The sequence below is a fragment of the Limulus polyphemus genome, unplaced genomic scaffold (assembly GCF_000517525.1).
Source record: "Limulus polyphemus unplaced genomic scaffold, Limulus_polyphemus-2.1.2 Scaffold296, whole genome shotgun sequence".
In the NCBI taxonomy this organism is placed as follows: Eukaryota; Metazoa; Arthropoda; class Merostomata; order Xiphosura; family Limulidae; genus Limulus; species Limulus polyphemus.
The window spans coordinates 556,067-570,888 of record NW_013665906.1 but is presented as its reverse complement, the minus strand read 5'-3'; the positions used below and the strand labels follow the sequence as shown (position 1 = coordinate 570,888).

At 31.9% G+C, this 14,822-nt stretch overlaps 1 protein-coding gene across 1 annotated transcript in view; it reads left to right on the top strand.

Annotated features, from left to right (window-relative positions):
• Window positions 1–13,641, top strand: part of LOC106457148 (hemicentin-1-like) — a 142,629-nt gene extending 128,988 nt beyond the window's left edge. The window contains exons 11-13 of the mRNA XM_022382959.1: window positions 859–1,032; window positions 5,301–5,424; window positions 11,855–13,641. Of these exons, the coding sequence (XP_022238667.1) occupies window positions 859–1,032; window positions 5,301–5,424; window positions 11,855–11,906 (350 nt within the window). The 3' untranslated portion in view covers window positions 11,907–13,641. The remainder of the gene's footprint in view (window positions 1–858; window positions 1,033–5,300; window positions 5,425–11,854) is intronic.
• The last annotated feature ends 1,181 nt before the right edge of the window (window positions 13,642–14,822 follow it).

The following is a 14,822-nucleotide window of genomic DNA, read 5'->3' as shown; positions in this document are numbered from 1 at the left end:
AAAAAAACTGCATACTACACACGTATTCCAGTTTTGAATAGTTGATAATAATCTTGTGATTCTGTTAAGGTATATATATTTTACAAACAAAACAATCAATTGATATTTGAAAATTTGAAAACTATTTGAATATAAATACATCCAAATGTTAATAAGCATTTCTTAAGATATTTAAAATATTATTTATATTTGAGTTCTACATGTAAAAAAAAGTAGTAAATTTGGGTATATAAAAAAAGGAAGTTAAGAAATGAATCGGTTTTTTAAGTCTGATCTACATCAAGTTAATCGCGTGGCGACACAATGCAGATAGTACATTTGTAACTTTGTGTTTAAACAAACAAACATCAAAACATCAATTGAATATATCAAGATATCTAAGGACTTGTAATTTTGAACTTCTATTTTTGTCATAGAAAGTCATGGACTTTCATTTCAATACTTTTTCTCAGTGGTGAAGCAAACTCCGGTAATGAAAACAAGAGTTATAACTGAAGTATTTTAAAATCAATATACATTTCATTCTAAGATAAGAAAGTGTTTTTGTTTCAGTTTTGCATATTACTTGTGGTCGCATATTTCAGTAGGAATATTTGTAAGTTATGTGCCACAGAATTGTCAGTAGAAAAATATAAAGATAATTACACAATAAGGTTTACATGTCTAAAATAGTAACAAAGATTGTAAGCGTGCGTCGGGGTAAAATGAGGTTTGAAAACTTCCCAAGTAGATAGAGAAAGCTGATTTTACAATAGCGTTCATATCAACCAGCTTTTAATAATGTTAAATTGTAGTTAACACACTATAGGAAACTCTTTTTTTTTTTTCATATGTTCATTATGGTACTCTCCGTTCCAGACGGTGTCCTAATCAATGGCTCAGATGTTCGCATCATGTTGGAGTCCAGTGACATTCACTTGAATGACATATTGACTATACAAGAAGTTGAATTTGATGACCGAGCATATTATTCTTGTGAAGCTTCCAATGAAGTGAACAGAGTCAGGAGCACCATATATGTCCGGGTCAAAGGTACTTATTTCTAAATTGTTTACTATATATATTACAGCTCTTTTTTTATATTGGGATATTTTTTGTTTTATGGAATTTATGAATTTGTTTGTGCAGTATTGTGTGAATTCTGATACAAATCTATAAGGACAGTTAACTGTATTTAGATGACAAAAATCTTCAATCAGATAAAGGTGCTTTCTTATCACTTGCTGTGTACTTTCCAGTAATGCTTTATAATCAACAACTCCCCAAACATACATAACCCTGGCGATGATTCAGTTTCAATACTAGTGTCCCTAAACATACATAACTCTGGCGATGATTCAGTCTCAATACTAGTGTTTCCAAACATACATAATATTGGCGATGATTCAGTCTCATTACTAGTGTCCCCAAACATACATAACCCTGGCGATGATTCAGTCTCAATACTAGTGTCCCCAAACATACATAACTCTGGCGATGATTCAGTCTCATTACTAGTGTCCCCAAACATACATAACCCTGGCGATGATTCAGTCTCAATACTAGTGTTTCCAAACATACGTAACTCTGGCGATGATTCAGTCTCAATACTAGTGTCCCCAAACATACATAACCCTGGCGATGATTCAGTCTCAATACTAGTGTCCCCAAACATACATAACCCTGGCGATGATTCAGTCTCAATACTAGTGTTTCCAAACATACATAACCCTGGCGATTATTCAGTCTCAATACTAGTGTTTCCAAACATACATAACCCTGGCGATGATACAGTCTCAATACTAGTGTTACTGTATGAAGATAGCTTTTATATGCGAAAACATCTGTTAGCTGAGTTCTTGCACAGATCTTAAAATATAAAAATCACTTAAAATATGAAGATTATTTTTTGTTACCAACCTGGAGGTTTCGGGCTTTCCATAACTTCTACTACCGTAGCATAGATATCATAATATATATTCCTATTTCCCTATGGTCATTTTTTCTCTTGCCATTTATGTTATATCTTTGTTGTTTCACACTGATGTTCTCCTGGTCGAATATTTCCTCCTTTTCTCTAGGTACCCTTTTTAGTATATAAGGCTTGCAGTAGTGTTGAAATAAATATGAAGAATATAATATATCTCTTCCCAGCACTCGCACCAAGTAAGGCTTTAAAAACGCAGTTCCAAATTAACAAAAGAAAAATATTAATAATGAAATACATATAACAAACCTAAACATGAAAAAATTTCTAAAAGGAACAAGAACAATACTATAAGTTATAAATTCAATGAAGCATATACAAGTTTAAATTTTGAAAGTTAGTCATCACCACACACCGCCAACTCTTGAGCTACTCTTTTGCCAACGAATAGTGGGATTAACCGTCACATTATAACGCCCCCAAGGCTGAAAGGGCGAGCATGTTTGATGTGACAGGGATTCAAACCCGCGACCCACAGATTGCGAGTCGAGCACCCTAACCACCTGGCCATGCCGGCCGCATTAAATAGGAAGAATTAAACAGGTTTAGTCAATAGTTTAATTCCAGTTTTGTGAAAACCAGAGAGGACAAAATTAAGATATATATTAATGTATTATCCAGTTCCCTATGTGACACATGGATTGGACGGTCAGGTCAGAGAACAGTAAATCAGGCTTAGCCATTTAAATTTAGAACTGTCGACCAGAGAGACGGAATCCAGTCATGAGCACCCGTCGACTAATATGCGGCTACTTCAACCGAATAGCTGGATTAATTACTATAACGGTATCAAACGTCTCGAAACTTCCGATCCACAGCCTGTTACATTAATCATTAGATCAAACCTGGCCATTTTATTAAACTAATTTAATACATTTTGGGATATTGAGCTGATACTTGTACTTGTTGAAAGATATTTAAGATAGGTATACCACGTTCGGAATGGTAGGTATATGTTAAATATAGTTAAGACTTTGGCTATATTTTTGATAGTTTATCAAGTGGCTCGATAACACTTGAACTATGTATACAATAAAGATTAATAATTTATTGATTTAAGTTAACACTAATATATATAACTTGCTCTGTACTATTATAACTTGAATTAGAAGTTGTTTTATTCATGGTATTTTTTAAAAAAGGAGTTTGTTTGTTTATCAATATCTTATCTTTATGTTTAATAAAACTCAAATGTTATTTATGTGTTCCAAACTCTCTATGTATGTATTTAATAGATAAATGTATTTCTATAGTTTCCCTTACAAGCAATTATGATATTAACAGGCACAGATAACTTGTTTTATTATTTTTTTAATAACATTTTAGTTACACTTTTACGAGAAATAAATTGTTATACGTTTGTCTCATAACAACTACCCTCTTTAATAAATTTATCAACAAATATAAATATTTATTTGTTCACTAACTATTTAGCTGTGTATTTAGTAAATATTAACTGTGATTTTCCAGTCAAGTAACTATTTTTATTTAACAACATTAATTAAACATTCAAAATAGACAAATTGTTATTTCTTCAATATTTCAATTTGTATCTTGTTTTTGATAACTTTGATTAAGAAATTCGTGACTTTTAAGGGTAGACTAACTAAAACTAAATATTCACTTTCTTTAACTTTGCTCTTCATAGTTTGGTGGTTAAGACGCTCAAATCAAAATCTGCGGGTAACGGGATGGAAATTCATCTCCTATAGCCATGAGAGCGTTATAATGTGATTGTCACTCCCACTATTCGATGATCAAAAGTAGTCCAAGAATTGCTGGCGGATGATGTTAACTATCTGCCTTCCCTTTAGTCTATCTAGGATAGCTTTGTGCGAAATTGAACAAATAAAAAATCTCTAGGTCTTTATTTCAAATTCCAACCCTATATTTGCCGATCACAGTAAAACTGATATATCTTAAATATAATTTTTTCTAAGCTTTGTAAATGTTTCACAGTAAATACTTACAAATATTGTTTACCTATTAGAAAAGAGAGAGAACCAGGAATAAAAAACAAATTGTTCATGTTTTCTACAACATTGCCGAATATGTAATTTTGATAAATCTGACTTTTGTAAATTGCCGCATGAATCTTTTACAAATTCAACCACATTTTATTTGAACAATTTGTATATGCTAATACGTGGCTTGTGTATCCACAGATGCGAGTTGAGGCACAAAAGACTTTATGTTTAGCACTTTATTTTTTATATACGGCAAATTTACGACTATTCAACAGATAAATGCTACCACGGACTAACTTATGGCTGGAATACGTCCCAATCTTTCAGAAGAAGAATATCAATATAGCAAGGTTTTTAAATGCTAAAGGGTACGGCATTTAAACAGGGACCCTTGAATATTATTCGTAAAAGAAGAACTTGTACGCGGAATGTTTATGGCAACAACCTGCTTCTATCTTTCGCCTTAAGTGAATCCGAAACATTGGCAAAGTGAAGGTTATGATCACGAAAAGAACCCTTCGATCCAAACCGCTATGCAGATCAGCTAGTGCCATTAACAAAATAGTAAACAAGGACTTGAAGTTGATGAATGATCACTCACAAACTTCCAACTACTCCTCGAAATCAACAACTGTTTCTAAGGGAGAGAGGACTAAAGAAATGGAATCACATCAATCCCATTCGACTACATATCTGTCAGGTCCTTTAATGTATCCTCAAACAATCTTTTTTGAGTTTGGTTTCATCAAAAGTGGTCATGGAAACCACTGTACACGTACAGTGCAGGATCTGTTGAAAGTTTTTCAATATATATATACCTAAAGGTTGACCATGTTGTTCTTCGTACAAGCTTATTACAAGGTAAACCTGGCCATAAGAACTAGCAATTGACGACGAATGAAAACTTCCAAGGCAGCACGGCACCTAAGACATCACTACAATTAATCTCATTATTATGACATATTTCTTGATTATACAGTTTATTAAATACAAAACATTTGTGGCAGAATTTTTAAGCAGTTGATCTTCTGAGAATAAAAAACTACATATCATAATTTCTTGTTATTCGTCAAATTTGTGTCTTTCTGGCCTGTTCTCTGTGACAAATTATTTTTCAATGGATAATTAAATAAGCTAGATTATTTATGATGTTTATATTCTTTGTAGGACTGTTGGCCATTTGTTTTCTTTCAAGTTTATTTTATTGAAAAGATAAAATGTAAAGGTAGGTTTTAGAACTTATGTGCAATATTAATTATTTTGAAATTCTTCAAACTGTTTGATTTTGTTTTTATTTTTCCAATAAAGGTTTTCGCAGTAAGGTTGTATAATTATTTAGCTCAACAATGCACTTGTTTTACTTTCAGACAAACTGGCAGCTTTGTGGCCTTTTCTAGGGATCTGTCTAGAAGTAGCCATTTTGTGTGGTATCATCTTTTTTTATGAAAAGAAAAGAGTGAAACCTGATGTTTCTGCTGGAATCAAAGTTAGGTAAGTATGAAATAAACAATTTATACAGTACACCCAAGCCAAAGCTTTGGATAGAAACACGCTGGGTACGAGCTACAGAGCTAGACCCAAGCCAAAGCTTTGGATAGAAACACGCGCTGGGTACGAGCTACAGAGCTAGACCCACTCCAGAGTTATAGATAGAAACACGCAGGGTACGAGCTACAGAGCTAGACCCACTCCAGAGTTATAGATAGAAACAAGCAGGGTACGAGCTACAGAGCTAGACCCACTCCAGAGTTATAGATAGAAACACGCAGGGTACGAGCTACAGAGCTAGACCCACTCCAGAGTTATAGATAGAAACACGCAGGGTACGAGCTTCAGAGCTAGACCCACTCCAGAGTTATAGATAGAAACAAGCGGCATACAAACTAGAAAGCTAGACCCAGTCTAGAGTTATAGATAGTAAAAAGCAGAGTATGAGCTACAGAGCTGGAATACTAAGATAGTCTAGTGGAAGAGGTACTTCATGCTCAGTAGCCACACAGCGGTGAACATTAACTGACTTTTTAATTTAAGATATTTTTTTAATGTTAAGCATAGCAAAACAACTTACTGTATGGAAACAGTTAAGAAAAGACAATTTTTTGCAAAGAACATGCGGATCTAAGTGGCCTGTTAAAGACAGACAAATTATGTAATGATAAACAATAATCTATTAAATTGGCAATTAAGCTATGCATCTGATCAAAAATTTAAATAAACAGTTTATCAGTTTAAGTGTTCAACTCACAAACTGATTGTTGACTTGATTAATTTCGATTAATCTTGATATTAATATTTATACCGGTACCGTATATGATGATCAGTTCGTCGAGTTTACTTAAACAAAAACATAGAATGCGGAAGATGTAAATTATTGACCGGGCCCGATTCACTGAACAAACAGCTTTATGTATTTAGTTATATGTTTTGTAAAATATTTTAACGAATAATATTTTTTGTTATAAAAACCTCATAAACTAAAAATTTAGTTTTCAGTTTTAAACGTTTAGGCTTTTAAGGACCGTTTGCTCTGTATTTGAAGATTATTAACGGGGCTGGGGCCCACAGACCCGGACGGTTTCGCCGTTTATGGATATAAATAATCATTAGCTTCTATTCAAATTTAATATAAATTTCGAGACCTTTTTCATTTACTACAATATTTTATTATTATATAATGTTTATTATAGTTTCAAAATGTAAGATATCAAATTCTTTTTGAATCGTAACTACTAATCCCTAAACTAGAATATAATGATTTCCAACATTTTACGTCAATGCCGTAAATATGACATAAGATTATAAAATAATCTTTATAATATTTTCTTTTTATGTGACAACATTTGTCGGACTAGCTCCATAAAATAACATTACTATAGTGAAATAAACATATACAAAATAAAATGACAAAAAATTAAGAACACTCCTGTCACAGTTATTTATCTCCTTTATATCAGAATATTAGCGAAAAAATCTAACGCATAGCCAGAAAGTTCAAGATAATCAGAGCCACACCTATCACTCACATCAAAAACAGAATTACCTCATCAAGCAATGTAAAAAAGAACACCCAATTAACCAGTGAGATTCCATTACCACGAACCAAGCCTCACGAAATGCCTTATGTATAAAGTTCAACCAGTTATTATTCCGAACTGAAGATGGAAGATTTCTGAAACGTCACAACCCTAGTTATCTTTATTGAAACCCTTTCATTAAAATTCTGCTATTTATGAAAGGCAGTTTCTGCCCACTCTCGCCTTTGTTTCATTATGAACATATTGCTTAAATCATCGACCAGTGAATGCAACCAATCTATCAACAGTGGAAATCTAGATGGAATACGTTTACAGGAGGGAAAAAATGTGGCCACTAATTGCTGGTGATATATTGAAGGAAAACATGATTGAACACGCTATATAAACGACAGATTGTGTCCTAATGGAATAATTAATTCAACATTGGTCAGATATCGACCAGGACTGGGGGTTGTCTATAGGTAAGCGCGCTGAAACATGAACCTGTTGATTCTTGATTCGCTTCCTATTGCTGTAGAAACTTGTTCCGCGCCTTGGAGCCATGAATGTATTGTAAGAGTGTAACGGTAAAATCCCAATATTTGACAGATAGGAGTAATCCAACATGATAGCACTGGGTGCTATTGACTAGCTTTCTTCCCTCTAGTTTATCAGTACAAATTCAAGGACAGTTGTGCACGGGTAACTTTTATGCAGCTTTGTTTAAAATCTCTAACCAACAACCACTTTCAACATCCCTCATCTCAAATGTTAACATAAAAGCACAGTTTAAGTGGTGTTTAAACATTGTGAGTTTATATGATGATAACCATGTTTCACCATTTCCTGTGCTGGTGGTATAGTAAAAATTAAAGAAAATACATGAGACATTTGATCGTACTAGTGTTGCTTTGTCAAGGCAAACTGCTAGAGGTTATATTTGGGTGTCCAGTATGTTCACATTTCAAAAACTTTGTTTCTGATTTTTCTTTAAGGATGAGTAACTTCCATAGTTTACCTTAACACTGTTGCCAACAATGTTTAACCCACATTGCTGTATTTCCAAGGATGAGTAACTTCCATAGTTTACCTTAACTCTGTTGCCAACAATGTTTAACCCACATTGCTGTATTTCCAAGGATGAGTAACTTCCATAGTTTACCTTAACACTGTTGCCAACAATGTTTAACCCACATTGCTGTATTTCCACTCCACTCATATTGATCAAAACTTGTTGGAAGAGAAAATAAGTTTCGTCCATGTCCTTTGACAAGCACAACCACTGGATATCAGGTCACTTTAGCATATTTAGAATGAGTTCATATATTTGTTACAATAATCTTCTGCCAATACTTGTAAAACAGGTTTAGTCCTCAATGTCTCAAACCATACTGTTGAGTCTATGCCACAAAGATAGATGTGCCAAACTGATTTTAAATGGAACGATATGGGTAGCACCATCCACAGTTTGCTTGCACACTCGCAATCATTCCTTTTTCTAGCACAGTAGGTCTCATACACGATACTAACATCATCAGCTTGAACTTCCTTCATTGTGTCATAGTAATGTTCAAATGTTCCCCAACTTTAGTGTCCATAGTATCAATATTTGTTGCCATCTATGGTAACAGCTTTCACTGGCAACGTTCTAGCACAATATACAGTGTTTTTAGAATTGAAATGTATTTAAGGTTTAGTGACTACTGGGTGTATGACTTCTATTGTAGTCTGGTTAATTGTTTTTAATAAGCAGGTGCATCAACATCATCTCTATTAATGACTTCCTAAAATCAGCTATACCATGCACTTTCATTGTTAACTGATTAATTATTCTTTTCAGTAAATAAGTTGAAGTTGACGATACCAATGTTTCAATAACCTTTTTAAGTTTACTTTTTTAGTTGATACATAAGTCAAGGAAGGCTATGATGATTTCCTGTTAGCTTTTATAGATCTATCCCTTGTGAATCACAAGACAGCATCACTTATTAAAACATTTTTGTGGCTTTCTTTGCATTTTTTTGAGTACATGGGTTATTTAACCTATTAAACTGTTTTTAGAGTTGTAAAATAGTAGTAGATGAGTGAATCAATACAAGATATACTGATGTTGCTTTAGCATGTAAATGTGTTCTTCTGAAGAGATAGGTAAGTTAATATCAACTATGATAATATCTTTGTAGCACTTTTAACACTTGTTGTAGGTTGTAGATGAGTCAAAATCTGTTATAATACCGTTTTCTGAACAAATGTGGCATTTTCGAGTATAATAATAAATTAAACAGCAACTATATCAGTGTTCTCATAACCTGTCTAATTAAGTATATGACTATAACTAAACTGCACTGTTGTCTTGCATCTTATTTTGGCGTTTTTCGAATGGACAGGAGAGTGAAGATCCAACTATACTGATGCACAAAAGAAACGCAACACTCGGGTCTAATCGATTTAATCAAATATATGAAACGTAATTATCAAACAAAATCACAGAAAATGTGAACAAAACTGCAAGACAAAGAACCATGATATGTTTTCAGTACGAAACGTGACATAATGTAAAAATTATAACATTAAAAAGTTAGTACCAGGTGTGACCTCCCTGAGTTTCAATACAATCCTGGTAGCATTGACGCATAGACCTGATCAGCATTTGGAATGACTGCTGTGGAATGTTCCTTAAAGCTTTAGCCAACTGCCGAAGGTTGGCTGGTGGTGGTTGTCTCCTCTTGACGGCAATGGAGAGTTGGTCTCACAGATGTTTTACTGGACTCAGCTCAGGGGAAAAACCTGGCAATGACAAGAAGTCGACATTGTTTTCTTGAAGTCGTGCCATTGTAATTCTAGCACTGTGTGGTCTTGCAATGTCCTGCTGGAATATTGACAAATCAGAATTAGCTTTCAGGAACGAACAACTGTTGGCTGAAGGACTTTGTCAATGTATCACTGAGCAGTAAAGTTGTCCTCAATCTGCAACAAAGTTGTTCTAGTCTTAAAACAATTTCTTTCCATTAAACCTTGTCCGTTTTTATACATATTCTGAATTGTGACAATTTCAACTTAATTGAAACACGGAGCACCTCGTGTCTTTCTAACATCACACGAGTTGAGCTCAATATTTTGCTATCTCAAGGATCATTACTACTCAAATAATTGACAAAACTATATTCACACTATTTAAAAGGTAAATAACTTTACAGAATTGCGGAAAAACAAGAAAATTGTATGTTTCACAAATACATCATTTATTCACGACCATGTTTTCGCCAGTAAAGGAAAAGTATAGTTGTGATAAAACTTTTCAGTACTGACAATTGTAAAGACTAAGTTATTGAAATTAATTAAATTATTAGTTTTAATACTTTGATTTTTACACTAAAATTGAGACACTTTGGTCTTCATCACCTTTGGTGGTTCGCTTGTTAACAATATGCGCGCTCATCATACTAACGTGCCATCTGGTGCCGCATCGTAGACTTATGACTCTAAGACAATAGCGCCATCTGCTGCCTATTATGTAACTCTTGGAAACCAGCATAATTTAGAGATTACGTAACAGTTATGTAACTCTCAGGCGCATCCTTTGTCTAAGTAAAAGTTGTGTAACCCCAGGCGGTGGCATCCTTTTGATGCAGGATTACCCCCTAACTGCTACTACCCCTAAGTATCAAATACACTTTAGTATGTACTCCACATATGATTTACGACAGAAATTGTAACTTTCCCTGTGTTTTAAGGGCAGTAATTTATCATATGATCTATATCAACTCTATCATAGAAGAAACAGGTAGAATTCGCATTTTAACTGAAATAACTTGGAAACACATCATAGCCATTAAAGAAACTAACCTTGACAAACCCGTTTCAAGGCATTTTAACTGAAATAACTTGGAAACACATCATAGCCATTAAAGAAACTAACCTTGACAAACCCGTTTCAAGGCATTTTTGGTACCCACGACACTACTACTACCAAATCAACACCAGTGTTAATGGTAATGACCATCCAAGTTGATCTATTTTCTAACTTAATTTGTTTACTTAATCCAAACGGTGAACTTACAACTATTTACATGTGAAACACAAAAACATCTATATTGAGTTCATTTTGTGACAGTGTTTTTGCCTTTTGATGAGCATAATGTATAAATTATAACTGTTTATATATACTTGAATTTATTTTGATATTATATTTTCTGAAATGTTTCCACCATTTTTAAATACTCATTTATCTTCCTGTTTCATTATCTTCACAACGTGATTTGCCTTATTTTGTGAGAGTTTTGTTACCATTATTGGATTGATATTGTTATTACGCACTATTTAAATTATTAGTCATCTTTTTATCGATAACGGAAGCTCGTCAAGAAGTTATGTCAACCATAATCACTCTGACTATTGGGATCAGTTACTTGACGCCATGACAAAGTGTGTTGGATCAAACGTCATAATAAAATTATCTTCTGTAAAATACTGTTTAAACATTTTTTTAATCCTACAATATTTTCTGATTTCTTCTTTTCGCGTACGTGTATTATAAGCTCTGTTTCTCTGAATATATTAACACTTGATAACTTTATCATTTGCCTAATCAACCCAAAAACGTAAAATTTAATATCCAGGTACAAACGTATCATTGCTACCAGTGAAAGGTGTTATTTATTGCTTTTCATGTATGCCTTTTGTTCTAAGATTATAGTACATCTTCAGTCTTGAACGTTAACATATAATTATAGAAATATTTTCTTAATTTCGTCATTTTACTGCAGTGATGGAGAAATACCGTCAAAAGTTATTATTACTTTTCTCAAAACCCACAAATTTTACAGTTTTGGAGAAATCAGTACACTTATTATTATCAAGTAAATACTTTTAATCAATATATTATATATTTTCCCTCTAAAATATAGCAAAACTGTGCCAGACAACGTCAAGAGCAAGGATGTGAGACAGAGAAAGTGAAAATAATGAGCCAGATTAGAAATGAAGACTGGTATGCTCTGATATCAATGTTTTAAATCTCGTTATATAATTTACTTCGTAGCCTTTGCATATAAACAGTGTGTTAATCGGAATACTTCTTAAAATGTTTGAGTGTAGATTTTTCATTTATCACATTTCATGATGCAAGGTATATGTAAGACTGTTGTTTGAATACTGAATCATGAGCTCATTTCTTTGAAAAATACGTCTCATATATTACAATGAAACAAAGTCGTTTCTTTTTAGTGAAAATCGTATCAGTTACTTACTGCGTATTTTAAATATGTTCTGCATTCAAATAATCACATTGTATTTACAAAAATATTGCCATTTTAAGTAAGCCAAAAAATGTCTTGTTAAAACATTAAAATCATGAAATCTATCTCATGTTTGATAAATTTAAAAAGAATAGTTTAACAATAATTCTTCTCTTTGAGTCTAACTTTTAAAATCACGTTTTGTTGATACTTATTTTATATATGTTAATATTCCATTGATTAGTTAAGCCTGTGGATTGAGATATTGCTATCGATTTAAATACTTGGCAAGTTTTATTTAAAAACATAGTCACTTACAATATATATTTTGCTTCAGTATTTTACACCCCAATGTTATTTATTATTTCGTAATGAATGATTAAGTAACTTTTATAATAGAACATGTTGTGGCTGGCTGAAGCTAGAACTAAATGTTTTATTCGAGTAATAAAAAAATCTGGTTTGTTTTAATTTTTTTTAAAAACTGATAGAAACATTAACTGAAACAATTAATTCAAAAATAAAAAAAATCCATATATGCAAAAACAGTGAAGTACATATTCCAAAGCTGAAAATAAATGAAGCTTAGTATTCCAAACCTAAAAAATAGAACAGCTTGGTATTCCAAGGCTGAGAAATAAAAAGTTTGGTATTCCAAAAAAAAACGAACTACGTGCTAGCTTTAGCGAGCTAATTGGAGTATACTTACTTTAACTTCATCGTTGTGACTACCGACAAAATCAAAGAATCTATATCTATATTGTCAATAGTTTGAAGTCTGTATAGAAATACACCACGAGTACATTTTACATTTGTATCTGTTTTAAAAATATAATTTTGGAAATATATTTTTTAATGTCAAATGTATTACAAAATTCTGTTCAATCACATATTGTCTGTCTGAAGTATAATCAACTGTATTGCATTTTTATCATCCGAAGTGTTACTTCGTTTACAAATAGTGCATATGTATATCTAAGATAAATCAACTCTTTTAATTTAACAAAAAATTATTTTAATGAGAAACTTGTATCTTTATTTTTATTGTATTATCTTATAAAATGTTTATTGGAAGTTTTAAAACAAATTTTCAACGTTTAATATCCTGAAATAAGTATACTTTAATTGTAACTATCAACAGAGCACCCCAAATTTTACAAATTTGCCACTTACAAAAACTTAACGATTTGCTTTTTACTTGACTAAAGGTTAGATATAAAAACATTTAGGTATTTTGCTGTGGATATAGTAGTAAAGTTTACTAAAAAAATCATATCCATAAATCATGATTTTTGAAGACTAAATAATGTATTTCATTAACAATCATTTTCAATATAATTTTCATATTCATACGAAAATATATACGGTGAAACATCTTGATATGACGACAGAGATATAAATTTAGAAAAATGTTTAGTTATAATAAAAATATATATTACTATGGCTGTAGAAAACAAATTATAAACTAGCAGATTTTAACGTTTTATAAATAAATACGTTTACCATCGTTTGAGAGCCCAAAATAGGTATGTTTCTGAAAGAATAAAATTTCAAAACAAAATATATTCTGGTATTGTTGTTTATTAACAAAATACATGTTTATAAATATTTTCTTAATGTTCAAGTTTTATACAATAAAACTTAAAGTATTTTAAACTCGAATGAAATAAGTTCACAGTAAAATTGAAAAGTTTGAGAAGAAAAGCAGTGAATTTTAATAATTGCTATGTCATGAACTAGGCACAGCACTTAAAATGTGATTTTTTCTTGGATTCCCACTTACACTTCTTCATCATTTAAATTTTGTTAAAGTTATACAAATCATTGGTAGTACTTGTTTAATATAACTAGTCACTTATCCTTTTCTATTTCTGACTCATTTCCAGCTTAAATGCTAACAATATATTAAAAAAATAACATTTTTATTCCAGAAATCTAGATTTTTAATGACATTTTAAAATTTAAACTAGCTAAATTTAGTGTTTTTTTAAACCTACCATCTTTGTCAAGATTTATGCTTTTTGAACAGTTACCATAATTACCTATCCATTTATTTGTAACAGTTTATATTATTGTTATTACATTCTATTATTTTTTGTACTAGGACACTATCTTCTGTTTTTATATACGTTTTGTTGATATTAATCCATTATTTTCAGTGTGAAGACAAAGCAGCAAATCTTGGAAATTTTTTCATGTAACTTCCGTTAATTAGACTAAAATACATACCTATCTATCTAGCTGTACGACATATTGCTGCTCAACATTATATTTCAATGTTCTAAAGAAAGGAGGGTTTAAAGGTTAAATAAGAAAGGAATCCCTCGCTAAGTAAACAGATTATCATTATAATGCTATCCATTTGTTTTGTATATGAAACAGAAATCACGACTGATAGTGTCAGATAATTCGGTATTTCTTAAGATAGTTGCTTAATATTGCATACAAGGAAATAAATTTTTACTGTCAAACTAAACAAACCAGTTTATTTGGGAAACACACGTTGGTCAGTTGTTTTTTGGATTACTGATTTTCACAATTAAACATGAAATTAATTCTATGTGTTACTCACTATATATATGTATACATGTATATACACAGCGTGGTCACAACTAAATAGACACCATCTTTTCAGAAA